This window comes from Rhinatrema bivittatum, chromosome 2, assembly GCF_901001135.1.
Source record: "Rhinatrema bivittatum chromosome 2, aRhiBiv1.1, whole genome shotgun sequence".
In the NCBI taxonomy this organism is placed as follows: domain Eukaryota; kingdom Metazoa; phylum Chordata; class Amphibia; order Gymnophiona; family Rhinatrematidae; genus Rhinatrema; species Rhinatrema bivittatum.
In genome coordinates this window covers 616,174,076-616,188,913 of record NC_042616.1, presented here as the reverse complement: position 1 = coordinate 616,188,913, position 14,838 = coordinate 616,174,076, and the positions used below count along the sequence as shown (strand labels likewise).

Sequence of the window (14,838 nt, the reverse complement as noted above, 5' to 3'; positions counted from 1 at the left end):
AACTGGAAATAAAAAATGATAAATTGTCTAAGCTCTTTGAAAAATAGGACTATTCCAATAGAAGCATGCAGTGAAAACTTTTTCATTTTGTATTTTTATTATGTTTTCATATGTTTTCATTCTGTTTTTCATTTTCATGTGCCCTGAAACAATTTAGTGCATGCTAATCCAGTTTAGCTTTATGTTCTCTCAGCATGATGTCTCAATAATCTCCAAGGGGTTAATGTTTTGCCCCTCTGCCAAAATTGATATAACTGAACTCAATTCTGATCTGAAAGAATTTGTTTGGAAGCAATCCAACTAGATCATTTCTATAGGACAAAGCACAATTACCACAATGAACCACTGTAGTGGAAAGGACACATCCCTTTCCTCATCAAGTAAGGAATACAATAATCTACCATATCATATAGAGCAGGAGTTCTCAACCTATTTCTCAGGATACACTAGTCAGGTTTTCAAGATATCCATAATCAGTAGGCATGAGAGAGATTTGCATACAATGGAGATAGAACATGCAAATCTAACTCATACCTATCGATTTTGGATATCCTGAAAACCTGACTGGCTAGGTATGTCCCAAAGGCTGGGTTGAAAGATTTTAAGGCAAATGGTTAAATCAGGGATTTATTCCAACCAGAAAAAAACTTTTACAATTTTTCTACACTAGGAAGAGCTGTAAAGAAATTTCTACAAAATAATCACAACATTGTTATCAAGCCTATGTACAAAGGGCTATTTCCTCTTCATCCAGGCATGCCAGTCCACACCAGTGGGTTGTGCACTCCAACCAGCAGATGGAGACGGAGAACAATGACTTGCTGATGTCACCCTCATGTAGCTCTGCTCAGGCACCAGCCAGCCAGTTTCTATCCATCTCCAGCAGGTGGTGGACATGCATCCTTCTTTGTGGATTTCAGCCTGCCAAGACTGAACAGGTCATTTGACCTCCTGTAGTGATAGATTTCGCTCTCTCCCTCAGTTGAGAGTCTGAAATAATTTCAGGAGACAGATAGAACAAGAGTGAGGTGAAGGCTGTGGGCCTAGCTCTCCTCCTGACAGGAGAAAAGCTCTGGTAGTGTAAGGAGGCCCTGGGCTCAGCCCTGATGCATATTCCTCTTCTCTGTCTGGTTCTTCTCTCTTCCCTCTGCTCTCTGCCATTCTTTCTGCTGCTTGCCAGTAGATTTTAGCATTCAGTTGAGAAAGTTTTTGAAAAAAAAAAAAAGCATGCGTGTCAGGCAGTGCTGAGAACAAGTGCCAATGCGATTGTTGCTAGGCCGGTCAAACAGGCAGCTGTGATCACGGCCACGCAGGACTGCACGATTGAGGAGTGCTGCAGGGCTATTTTGGGACTGGCTACATTTTAGCACGGCAGTGCAAAGACATGCAGCAGGCACCATTTTAGATGGCAGAAGCTGCTGAGGCACGCGGTGGGAAGCGTTTGCTCAGCTTATTAGGGGAAGAGAGAGAGAGTGAGTTGGCATCGGGGGAGCAGCGCAGGAAGAAGCTTCACATCTGCTCGGCAAGCCATCTGAGGTTCCTTAGTCCCAGGAGGTCCCTCAATGTGTGCCAAAAGTGTGTTGAGGCCCAGGAAGATATCTCCTCAGGGGAATTTGTCCCTGCAGTGACTTCAGAGGCTCCTGTTTTACAGGTAGAAGGTATGGCAGCTGCTCCTATCAGAGAGGGTAAAGTCTTCTCCACCTCCTCTCCTACCAATCCCCTCGGGTATGGGCTAAGAGAAGGTTTTTCCTACCCCAGGGATGGATTTTTCTGCCAATTTGTGGGTGGAATTTTTTTAAGGGTCTCCAGGCCTTCTAACAGGGGCAAGAAGGACCCCAGGAGGAATCTAGGAATCAGAAGTCTCCCTCTTTGGAGCCTGGAAAGTGTTCCAAGGAGTCCTTATCTCCTCTCAGGAGGGGGAAGAAGAGAAGGACTCAGACTGAGGATGAAAAAGGCGATGACAGAGATCCTTCAGGAGACTCAGGTGGGGAGTTGGAATCCTCAGTAGGGGATCTCAACAAGCCATTATTGGAAGAGGGGAATATATGCACAGATGCTAAGCCTCATAAAACTAGGAGGCTTTCACAGGGATGAGATGTCCAGTTTAATATTGCAGACCTTGAAGGCCCTTGGGTGTGAAGAGACCTTGCCAGCAGTGGCTAAGGATCAGAAGAAGAACCCTGTAATGGTTAGCTTGTGCAAGGCATCCTGTTTTTTTTCTGCTGCACGAGGCTGTCCAGAAGCTGATAGATTTGGAATGGAGTACACCTGAGGCTAATTTTAAAGCAGGTCGCTCATTAGCAGGATTGTATCCTATGGATCCTAAAGAAAGTGAACAACTCTGGTTTCCCAAGTTGGCTGCCTTGATCTGCACAGTGACGAAGCAGCCCACCATGCCAGTGGAAGGAGGTGCGACTTTAAAGGATGCTCAAGATTGGAAGATTGAGGCCATTTTCAAACAGGCCTTTGATGCAATGGCCATGAATCTCCAAATCTCCACACGCTATTGTATGGTGGCTAGGGCCGGGTTCCGGTTGGCCCAGGAAGCTCTGGGAGAGAATGGCCCATACCTGGAGCTGGGAGCTGCCTTCCTAGTAGATGCTGGTTATGATTTGGCATGCACAGCGGCTTGAGGGGTGGCTTCAGTGATTTCAACCCAAAGATGCCTTTGGCTGCAAAACTGGTCTACTGATACTATCTCAAAGTCAAATCTTGCCAAGTTGCCTTTTAAGGGGTGCTTGTTGTTTGGTGAGGAGTTAGAGAAAATGAAGGATTGGTGGGGAGAATTGAAATTTCCTCGGTTGCCAGAGGATAAGAAGTCAACTCCCCAGGTCTCACAAGTGAAGGGGCGATTTCGAGGCTCTCGGTGTTTTCACTCTTCCAAAGGTTCGAGTAGTCAGAGGTCTCAGATGTTCAGTAGGTCTCAGTCCTTTTGGATAAATAAGCCAGGTAAAGATGGCGCCTCTGGCTCTGGAACTCTTTGATCCTCTCAATGAAGTTTTGGGGGTCCATCCTCCGGTTCTGGAGATAGGCAGTCACCTGTTTCAGTTTTATCGGAGGTGGACCCACATCACTTCCAACCAGTGGGTTCTGGAAGTGGTGCGTGACGGCTATGCTTTGGAACTTATCTGTTCTCTCTCAGATGCTTTTATGGTTTCCCCCTGCAACTCCGTGGAAAAGAAGTCAGCGGTTCAGTCCACGCTGTAGCGGCTGCTCTTCCTGAAGGCAATGGTTCCAGTTCCAAAGGATCAGGAGGGCACAGAATGCTATTCCATTTACTCCATGGATGGAAATGTTAAGATCAGTGATCATGGCGGAGGAGAAGGAAACATTTCTCACTTCTCTGGACCTATTGGAGGCTTACCTTCATATTCCAATTTGCAAGCAGCAACAATGCTATTTGCACTTTGCAGCTTTAGGTCGACTTGGCCACGGCACCCAGAACTTTTTGCAAGGAGATTGTAGTCGTTACGGTGGCCCTCAGAAAGTAGGGCATTCTTGTTCATCCATGCTTGGACGACTGGCTAATCAAAGCCAAGTTGTTGGAGGAGAGCCGAGTGGTGTCAAGCAGGGTGGTTCAGTTCTTACAGCACCTGGGATAGGTAGTGAACCTAGCCAAGAGCAGCCTGCAGCCATCTCAGGTCCTGGAGTATCTGGGTATCTGGTTCGATATGGCACAAGGAAAGGTGTGTCTTCCGGAGTCTCGCATCCAGAAGATCTGGAGTCAGATCTGTTTGCGGCGATCAGTCCATCTATCTAGTCATATCTGCAGACGTTGGCATTAATGGCCACAATGACAGAGATTGTTCCTTGGGACATGCTCATATGCATCCTCTGCAGCAGTCCCTCCTGACTCGATGGAATATCAGTCTCAGGAGTACTATGTGACATTGACCTTACTGCTGGAGGTGGGGCGGAAGCTGCCCTGGTGGTTATGAAGGGAGCATCTCAAAAAAAGTATGGATTTGGAGACTCCTGACTTGGTTGTCACAACGATGCGAGTCTGTAGGGCTGGGGTGTGCACTGTCAGGAGTTGGTGGCGCAAGCACAGTGGGCTCCCTTCCTGCAGTTTGCGAGCTGGTTGGACAGAAAGGTAGTTAAAATTATGTCAATGTGACAGTGGTGGTGTATATAAATCACTAAGGGGGGACTTGAGGTCAGCAAGTCTCTCTAGAAATGGATGCCCTCCTGCCATGGGCAGAGCTTCGTTTGCCGGCACTATCAGCCTCGCATATAGAGGAGTCAACAATGTGTGGGCGGATTATCTCAGTCATCATGAGTTGGATTCGGGAGAATGGGAATTGGCTCCCGAGGTTTTCCATCTTATTGTGGATTGCTGGGGGTATCTTTATATAGGTCTTCCAGATAATACACTCCACCCACTTCAGTTAATTCAAAATGCAGCAGCACGCATCCTAACAAACTCATCCATAAAAAATCATATCACACCAATATTACAATCATTACACTGGTTACCAATCAAATATAGAATACAATACAAAATTCTGTCCATCATACACTCCCTCATTCACACTCCAAACTCAATTACTTTATGTTCCATTCTTCGAATATATAAACCCACCAGACATTTAAGATCATTGGACAAAAACCTCCTAGACATTCCTTCAACACGTCAGGCCCGTCTCGACATCACTAGGAAAAGATCATTCTCCGTTATTGGGCCAATTTTATGGAACGCATTACCAGACACTTTAAGAACTATATCCAACACCAAACATTTCAAAAAATTTTTAAAAACACACCTATTTCAATCCGCTTTTCATATATCCCAACCTAAATAACATAACCATTCTCTCTCATATTGGGCACAACATCACTATTGTATATTGATTTATTTTATGTAAACTACCATTGTTTTAAACATTTGTTATTTTTTATTGAATATTTTTGTAAATTTTTTCCCTCTTTTATAATTTAATAATCTTATTTTTTCTCCTTTCATATTTATTTATATTTGTTTTTATTTTTTATTATGTAAACCGTTTTGATTAAACACTGTTTGTAAAGACGGTATACAAACACTTTTAAATAAATAAATAAATAAATCCCCTTCTGGATCTAATGGTGAGTCGCAAGAATGTGAAAGTGGAAAGATTCTACAGTTGGTTAAGGGTTGTTCAAGCACTCGGAGAAGATGTGCTAGTTCAGGCTTGGCCGCAGGAGAAATTACTCCGTGGCCCATGATCGGCCATTTATTGCAAAAGATAGCAGGACACCAGGTGTGGTGCTTCTGATGGCCCCAGATTGGCTGCACAGGCCATGGTACTTGGATCTGCATAGTCTTCTGATGGGGAACCCATGGAAGCTCCTTCTTCTCGGGGTGCTGCTGCAGCAGGGTCCAATATTTCACAACAATCCAGATCAGTTTTGTCTTACAGTTTGGCCCTTGAGAGGACTAGACTCTTAAGGAGAGGTTACTCAGGGGCAGTGGTGGAAACTCTTCTGAGAGTGCATAAGTTTTCCTGGCGGGTTTTTGAGCATTGGTGTCAGAATCACACTTGTCTGCCCACTTTGGCAAGGCAAATTTCGGAATTGCAAGCCTTGTCATGCAAAGACCCTTTTTTGATTATCATGCCGGATAGGGTAGAGAATAAGACAGCACCTGCCTTTCTACCGAAGGTGGCTTCAGATTTTCACTTAAATCAGTCAGTTGTCTTGCCATCCTTAGACAGGGATATGGATGGACAGGAATACAGGAAATTGTGGCCATTGGATGTGCAGTGGCTTTTATTGTGTTATCTGGAGGTTATGAACGATTTTTGGAAATTGGATCGGCTTTTTGTTCTTGACTGGAGGCTGAAGAAGGGAGAGGCAGCTTCTCAGGGTACAATATTTATTTATTATTTATTTATAACTTTTTTATACCGAAGTTCAAGTGACAGAGTTACTTATCATTCCGGTTTACATTACAACAAGTAGAAGATAGCTTGTTGAATTAAGGAAGTGGTGTTAGCAGCCTATGTGGATTCTGGGAAGCCTCTCCCGAGACAAGTTCAGGCACATTTGACCCGGGTGCAGGCGGTTTCCTGTGCAGAATTGCATTAGCTTTCTCCGCAGACATCTGTAGAGCGGCAACGTGGTCTTCCTTACATACGTTTGCCAGGTATTACCGGCTGCATGTGGCAGCATGAGAGGATTTTGCCTTTGGTAGGGCAGTGCTGCTTGGACCTCTGGCAGCCTCCCGCCCTTCTGGGGAGTAGCTTTGGTCCATACCACTGGTGTGGATTGGCTTGCCCAGATGAAGAGGAAGGTGAAATTACTTCTTATCTGATAATTTCCTTTCCTCGAATTAGGGCAAGCCAGTCCATCATCCCACCCTGGGCTCCCTTTGGGGCAGCTGACTTTCTACTGTTTTGCTAGATCCTTGTCAACGAAGGAATGAGATTCAAGGATCTCTCATGCAGCTGGACTAGCACAAATTTGGTAAAGTGAATCCCGTTCTCCTTCTAGGATAATCTGGTTTCCTATTGTCCTAGGGGACTGTTGTTAGCGGAGCTGAGTCCAATGTTTCCATTGTTAAAATAAATACATAAATAAATAAAATAACCACACGGTTAATTTGAATAGTGTTTGTAGGATGCAATATTTCTTGTTAATGTTTAGTGGTTAGTGTCCACATTTTGCTTTTGAAGAAATACTGATGGCTTGTGCCTGAGCAGAGATATATGTAGGTGACATCAGAGAGTTGTTTTTCTCCGTCTCTAACTGCTGGTTGGAATGCACAACCCACTGGTGTGGACTGGTTTGCCCTACTTCAAGGAAAGGAAATTATCAGGTAAGAAGTAATTTCACTTTTTTTTTTTTTTTTTAGTGATTATGCCCATAACCTAATCATATCAGGTACTGGTACATTCATATAGGAAATACCTGGATTGTTAGAGAGGATTTTCAAACCTTTGGTGGAAAGAATATAAATAGCTTTATACAAGATACTACAGATTTTCAAAACAAGGTAAACAACCTAAAATAACTCCCATCACATCCTCTGCCAGCAAATTCATTTTACAGCAATATTGCCCAGATTGATTTTATAGGTTAAAGCCACAGATTTCCGAAATAAATCAATCCTGGATAACCACCTGGGCACATTATAAACCAGCACAGAATTAAGTAAATTCAGACTCACAACTAGTTTATTTTTAATAATGAAGCCTATCTATATACACACACATCCAAGGAAGTGCAAGAAATTAAGCAAGCTCCAATTCAATTCGTAAGTCCAGTAGTTTTAGTAACCGGTTTTTCAAAAACTGGTAACTCCATTGCTCATCTTGTCAAAATACAGTTCTCATTAGGGTCCCCTGACACGGACCCCGTGTTTTGCGCAACAGGCTGCGTCGGGAGGGATAACAATTTCAGTAACTAAAAATAAAGTAAAAAAACAATTAACCTCAATATTACTATACAGGCAAGGACCAAAAAGAAAGGGTTACCATAACAAATTTCACCGATAGACATACCTTGTAAATGACAGCTCAGTCTAACAATTCATATAGCAAGGAGAGCGGGTGGCAGAGACGGAGGCAAAGATTTAAAGAGACCGTAAGAAATGGCTCCAACCCATCACAGTTCCAGCCAATCCTAGGAAGGTAACAGTCATACGTAAAAACAAAGTGCAGTTGATAGGCAACAGGTAAAGGATTAAACATTTAACCAAAATGGAATCAAATTGTACAGATAACTCCTCCCTCAGTGTAGCAGGTCTGTGTAGGGGGGCCCTAATGAGGACTGTATTTTGACAAGATGAGCAATGGAGTTGCCGGTTTTTGAAAAACCTTAAATAATACTACTGGACTTACGAATTGAATTGGACCTTGCTTAATGTCTTGCACTTCCTTGGATGTGTGTATATTGAATTTTTGGAGTGCAATTTCATCTGCTCCAGTTTTTGTATTTTGCCTATTTATATACCACAGAAACTGCCATGAGCATCAGGATACTACAGCATGCCAACCTCTTTATGGGTGAGCTGGAAGAGAAAATGACTACCAGATCTAACCTTTTAGGGATTTCAGGTACACTGGTCACAGTTTTATAATCTGGACTGGGGGGGAAGATAATGTTAAATATGTCTACAGCTCTTTCAATACATTCCACCACCAACCAAGTTCATAATGACCAATCTATGGTAGGCCATGAAGTTTCAGGTCCAACAGCACTAGACCAAAAATGTTCACACTCTCCAGACTCACTCCTTGTCTTCCCTTTCATCTTCCGCTCCTTTTGCAATTCAGCTTCCTCTGCTTCTCTTTTGGTCACGGCAGTGAAGGCACAAGCAGCAGGCTGTCAGAATTTAGTCATAGTGAGCTACACTCCTGGTGCTTGCTGCTAATCCTCCTCCGCATCAGCTTGAATTCCTTTCTAAAGAGGAAGCTCAGAAAAGGAGGGGAAAAAAAGCAGCCATGGGGGTCCCAGGACCCGCACTCTCTGTACCTGCACACACTGCTGGCCTACTGCATTCATTCTCACTGCTCTAGGACATGAGGGGGCCCAATGGAGGAATGGGTTCTTTCCATTGGTTGTGGCGATGGGGACTCTTTCATGCTATAATTGAGCCTTCTCCTCTCAGGAGCCAAAGCATTGGTAAGACGTACAACAACGTACCATCACACTTTGAGCTATGTCATCAACCACTGGTGACCCAGTGATCAGGAAATTTCAAACATTGCTCTAGGGAGAGAATTAATTTATTGGAGACTAAAGTCTTACTGAAAAATAGACAGGTAGAAACATCCATGTACAGAAAAACCTAGACAGATACAGTTACTGCCACAGCTCTAATTTCTACCATTGACATTCATCCCTCCATTAATGATCTTTCTCCATTTGGAAAACTGACCATTCAGTCCCACCCTCTGTTTTTGGCCTTTTAAGCAATTATCAATCCACAATAGACATACAAAGCATTTCATTATGTTCTGCCAAACTACATAATGCCATCGCATATGATCTAACAGAAAATGCAAACTCTTGAAAATGCTAACTGAAGCTTTCAAACAAAAAGGAAAAAAATGTAAAATAATCTCCAGAAAAACTACCCCGTCACTTAAAATACCCAGTAAGGACATGCTATAATGAAAACTGAGGAAGACAGTATAACTTTCTACCTCGGGCTTTTCCTATTACTACAAGTAGAAAGGTCACTGGTTGCTTCTCTAAGGTCTGAGAGAATGTTGCACAATGACCATGAGTGGATTTAAAAACCAATGCAAAATAAGAAAAAACTTTATTCTTAGCTGGAACTACTGATTATTCTTACCTGTCCAAAAGCAAAGTTACTTTATTATAAAAACCAGAATAAAACTTAAAAATCATGCCTGTACTCCATACAGCAGTTGAAGTGTTTACCCAGGGGCAGCTCAAGACAATCTGCTGCCTGAGGCAAGGGATGAGATGGCACCCCTACCCCCAAGTTGCAGCATAGGTCAAATTACTGAGGAGGCCAGAAGAGGGATCTCCCCTGGAGTCTGCCCTTTCAGTGATTTGAAATGCTGAGAAAGCAGAGGTCAGGGTTCCCAGAGGAGTGACAGATAAAGTCATAATAGTGATAAAGTCTTAATAGTGATAATATTTCTAGGAAACTGGTAAACCTGGCACGCTCCCGGGAAACTGGTAAACCTGCCACGCTCCCAGGAACCCTGCCAATTTCCACTCTCTCAGGGCAGGTGAAAATTTACAACCTTGTGCCATCACCAACCCCACCCACAAAGACAAATTATTATTTAAAATGTCTTATTAACCTCTTCCCCAGCCCAAAAAGGGAAATTTAACATGAAAAAGGGCATTCAAAATACAGTCTTCTGAGATAAAAATATTACTTATAACATATATATTATATTTACATGCACTGCTGTGGTGCCAACCAAAAAACCTGTAAAAAATATTCTTGGAACCCATATAGTATTAGGCTTACTATAAAGCATGTTGGCTAAGCCCTCAGATAGCCATGAAAAAAAATGAATTACATTTACAATATAGTAAACCTCCCATACCAAAATAGCACTAAATACAAGCACTCAAACAGTAACAACCCTACCTATAAAAAGGCAACATTGCAAATATTACAAGTCCTACAAACCAATGTTGCGTTTGGTAGTCCACAGGCTGCTCCCATGAAATGCCACATTAATCTCCCCCAGCTGGGCCAGTCCGGTCCCATTGCTCCTCAATGCAGCAAAACATCACCATCTAGCCACTGTTGCGCCCGTCAGTCGCAGGCGGCTACGACCTTTGCTGCTCACCTCCTTTTTCCATGCAGCTCCGAGTCTGGGGAGAATGGCGGCCTCCACTTCCACATGCCGACCCTCATGGTGTGCTCGGGATGGCATGGGCGCTCCCAGCAGCCATCTTACATCTGGAATTACTTAAGGCATGCACACGCGCGCACTTGCCCCCTTCTTGAACGTGTCATGGCAGGAAACTTGGGGGACTTCCCACCTCATGACGCCATCTGCTTACCATACTTAAACCTAGCTGACCGCTTGCTATTTGAGTTAGCAAGGATTCCTGTCCTGCTATTTCTACCATTCTGGGACTTCGCTTCGCTGTCCTTCTGAGTATCTTAGGTACCTGCTCCTCGGGGGCCTTGCCGCACTCAGGGCTATCTGCTCCTCGGAGAGCCATTGCTGCCTGTCTATCATTTCAGTGAGTTCCTGCATCGTCCTCGGATAACCCTTGCGGTTCCAGTCTGGGTTTTCCTCAGCATCTGATCATCCATCTTCTACTACAGATTTGGTGTGAGTACTACTCTAGCTCCTCTACCTTTGTGGCACAGATCCTCAGGTTACCCCGCTTGCGGGCTCTGACCAGGCCCATCCTGTCTTGTGCAACTGACCACCGGCTTCCGCTCCTCATCTCACCGCGGACCTCCGCCAGAGTTGCCAGCACAAGCTGTGCCTAGATAAGGTAGTCACCGATGTACTCCATGCTACGGATTCCTAACCAATGGATCTACGTACAGGCCTTTCTCTCTGGACTATTCTACTGATCTGCTTCGCAGATCATTACTGGCTGTATAATAAAGTTTATTCATCTCTGTTGTTCATCACTGCTGAGACCTTGCCTGTTGTGGTGAGTGCCCACAGGGCTCCTCCCTGTGGGCGGAGTTACACTACCACAACCCAGGGGCCCACAATAGTTCAAGACACACAGAACATAACAGATTGCTAATTCCATGGACCTGGCTCAGCTCTCAGCCTTGTAGGCCATTCCTGGCCTGGCCCAACAGATGACCGAGCAACAGAGGTCACTCGACACTTTGGCTACAGCTTTTAATCAGCTGAATTCCAGACTGAAGACTCTTCTACTTCCAACGAGAGTGCATCACCCTCAGTAGTTACCGGGCAAACTACAGTTCCTCTACCAGCCCCCACACATTTCACTGGAGACTCCCTGTTGTGTAGGGGCTTCCTCAACCTATGCTGTATGTACATCTTGTTACAACCAGCTTACTTTCCAACTGCTGCTACCAAGACTACATACATTTTGTCCTTGTTGGATGGGAAAGCCCTGGCCTGGGCTTCACCTCTTTGAGAATGCAATGACCCCATCCTAAACGACTTGCCTGGGTTTCTGGTTCTCTTTAAGTCAGTTTTTGATGACCCTGCTTGCCAGTCCATTGCCGATTCAGCCCTCCTGGATCTACAACAGGGAACCAAGCCTCTCCCATATTACGTGATTGAATTCAAGACCTTGTCTTCCGAACTCCTATGGGATTCAGGTTGCCTAAGAGCTATATTTCTTCGAGGTCTCAACTCCCGTATAAAAGATGAACTTGCTGCCCAGGAGTTATCTGACACTTTAAGCTCACTGATGGCTATTAAACAAGTTTACTTAGGGAATAGCCACTGCTATTAATTGCATCAGTAGCATGGGATCTTCTTAGTGTTTGGGTAATTGCCAGGTTCTTGTGGCCTGGTGTGGCCTCTGTTGGAAACAGGATGCTGGGCTTGATGGACCCTTGGTCTGACCCAGCATGGCAATTTCTTATGTTCTTATGTAAGAGTTTATCCACTCTTCCTATCTGAAACTGAGGCCATGTCAGCTTTTATCCACGAAAATCTGCAGAAAGGTTTTATTAGACCTTCCAAATCTCCGGTAGGAGCTGGATTCTTTTTTGTCGGCAAGAGGTCTGAAAGAGATCACCATCAAAGACCAGTATCCCTTACCATTAATTTCAGAATTATTTGATCGGCTCTAGGGGGCGAAGATTTTCACAAAATTGGATCTAAAAGGCGCCTACAATCTCATTCGTATCCGCCATGGGGACGAGTGGAAAACAGCCTTTAACATTCGCGATGGCCACTTCAAGTATTTGGTAATGCCTTTTGGCCTCTGTAATGCCCCGGCCGTATTTCAAAATATGATAAACGACATTTTGCGTGATCTATTGTATCAGTGTGTTGTTGTTTACCTAGATGATATCCTCATCTTTTCCCGTGATGTGCAAACCCACCAAAATGATGTCATTACTGTCTTACAACGGCTTCGGGATAATCGTCTGTACGCCAAGCTCGAACAGTGTGCCTTTCATCAAGAGGCAGTCCCATTCCTTGGGTATATCGTGTCAAATAAGGGTTTTCAGATGGACCCTCAGAAGACAAAAAGCATACAAGACTGGCCTCAACCCACTGGTATCAAGGCTCTACGCTGCTTTCTTGGCTTTACAAATTATTATCGCATCTTTATCAAGGACTACTCAACCTTGACTACTCCACTCATCGCCATGACTAAAAAGGGGGCTAACCCTTTACACTGGTCTCCTGAGGCCATTTCTGCATTCCAAGTGCTCAAAAAGGCTTTCCTCCAGAAACCATGCCTACACCACCCTGATCCTCATAAGCCATTCATTGTCGAGGTGGATACCTCGGATGTTGGCATTGGGGCTGTACTTAGCCAACAGAGCGATACTCTCATCTTACATCTCTGCTTGTTCTTCTCGAGACGTTTCTCACCAGCAGAGAGTAATTACGGCATCAGCGATAAAGAACTGCTTGCCATCAAGCTTGCATTTGAAGAGTGGCACCCCTGGTTAGAAGGTGCCCAACCACAAATAACTGTGTTCACCGACTACAAGAATCTGGAATATCTTTGCCATGCTCAAAGGCTTAATCATGGCCAAGCGAGATGGTCAATGTTTTTTAACAGGTTCAACTTCCTGCTCAAATACCATCCTACTGAGAAGAATATTCGGGCAGATGCTCTCTCTGGGTCTTTTACTCCAGATAATGTCCCAGATGAACCATGTCACATCATTGACCCTGAGAAAATAATGCTGGCCGCTACCCATTCATTTCCCACAGGTAAAACGGTGGTTCCTCTGTCTTTAAGGAAGAAGCTGTTGAATTGGACTCACGACTCTAACTTAGCAGGCCATCCAGGACAAGCCCGTACCCTTGCTACCCTACAGCAATACTATTGGTGGCCATCTATGAGAAAAGACGTGCAAGCGTATGTGGAATCTTGTACCTCCTTTGTCAGACAAAACCTCCTGCTGATTGCCCCTGGGACCTGCTCCATCCATTGCCTATTCCTCATGAACCATAGACGCACATTGCAACCGACTTCATGGTTGATATACCACCTTCTAGTGGGAACAATACGATATGGGTTACTGTGGACCGGTTCTCTAAAATGGCGCACTTCGTGGCTCTACCTTGTCTGCCATCTGCCCCGAAACTAGCCAAACTATTTGTGTGGCATATTTTTCGTTTACATGGGATGCCAAAACACATTGTATCAGACAAAGGAGTCCAGTTCACCGCCAAGTTCTGGCTATAGGTGAGACAGACTGGTAGATGTTAGATTACTCACACTCTTGTAGTTGTAATGGTGGAGTTCCCAGCAGGTAGACGTATTGGTGGTAGGCACCAAGGTAGATAACTCAGGCTCTCGAGTAGCGAGTACCTGGATACTGGATAGTAGGGATGTGAATCGTTTTTTGACGATTTAAAATATCGTCCGATATATTTTAAATTGTCAAAAATCGTTAGGGCCACGATACAATACCAATTCCCCTGATTTATCGTCAAAAAATCGTAAATCGGGGGAAGGGGGAGGGCAGGAAAACCGGCACACTAAAACCCCCTAAAACCCACCCCCGACCCTTTAAATTAAATCCCCCACCCTCCCGAACCCCCCTCCAAATGCCTTAAATTACCTGGGGGTCCAGCGGCACACTAAAATACGGCACACTAAAACACGGCACACTAAAACCCCCTAAAACCCACCCTGACCCTTTAAATTAAATCCCCCACCCCCAAATGCCTTAAATTACCTGGGGGTCCGTAGCCTTAAATTACCTCCATAGCGGCGGTCCGTAGCTAAATCGGGGGAAGGGGGAGAGCTGGACTTTTGGCAAGTCTTGTGGGGGTCAGACCCCCACAAGACTTGCCAAAAGTCCATCGGGGGTCCGGAACGACCTCCTGCGTCGAATCGTTTTGGTCTATGGCCGCCGCCATTTTGCGGCGGCCATTTTGCAAAATGGCGCCGGCTGAAGACTACACGATTTAGTGTGCCGCTTTTCCTGCTCTCCCCCTTCCCCCGATTTAGCTGCGGACCACCGCTACGGAGGTAATTTAAGGCTACGGACCACCAGGTAATTTAAGGCATTTGGGGGGGGGGGGGTTCGGGAGGGTGGGGGATTTAATTTAAAGGGTCGGGGTGGGTTTTAGGGGGTTTTAGTGTGCCGTGTTTTAGTGTGCCGCTGGACCCCCAGGTAATTTAAGGCATTTGGGGGGGGTTCGGGAGGGTGGGGGATTTAATTTAAAGGGTCGGGGGTGGGTTTTAGGGGGTTTTAGTGTGCCGGCTCACGATTTT

General features: G+C 44.9%; 1 protein-coding gene across 4 annotated transcripts in view; it reads right to left on the bottom strand.

Moving 5' to 3' along the window:
* LOC115085321 (E3 ubiquitin-protein ligase RNF138-like) overlaps window positions 1–14,838 on the bottom strand; it is a 90,781-nt gene that overhangs the window by 14,018 nt on the left and 61,925 nt on the right. For 2 of the 4 annotated variants that reach the window (XR_003854805.1, XM_029591191.1), the window contains 2 exons: window positions 7,482–7,602; window positions 7,272–7,383 (listed from right to left, as the gene is read on the bottom strand). The exons of 1 other annotated variant lie outside the window; for it this stretch is intronic. Coding sequence is in view for 2 of the 3 variants with exons in the window: in XM_029591191.1 (XP_029447051.1) it covers window positions 7,497–7,602 (106 nt within the window). In the remaining variant the exon portion in view is untranslated. Of the gene's footprint in view, window positions 1–7,271; window positions 7,384–7,481; window positions 7,603–14,838 lie in introns of those variants that run through there. One more of the 4 variants, XM_029591192.1, reaches the window with a different exon arrangement.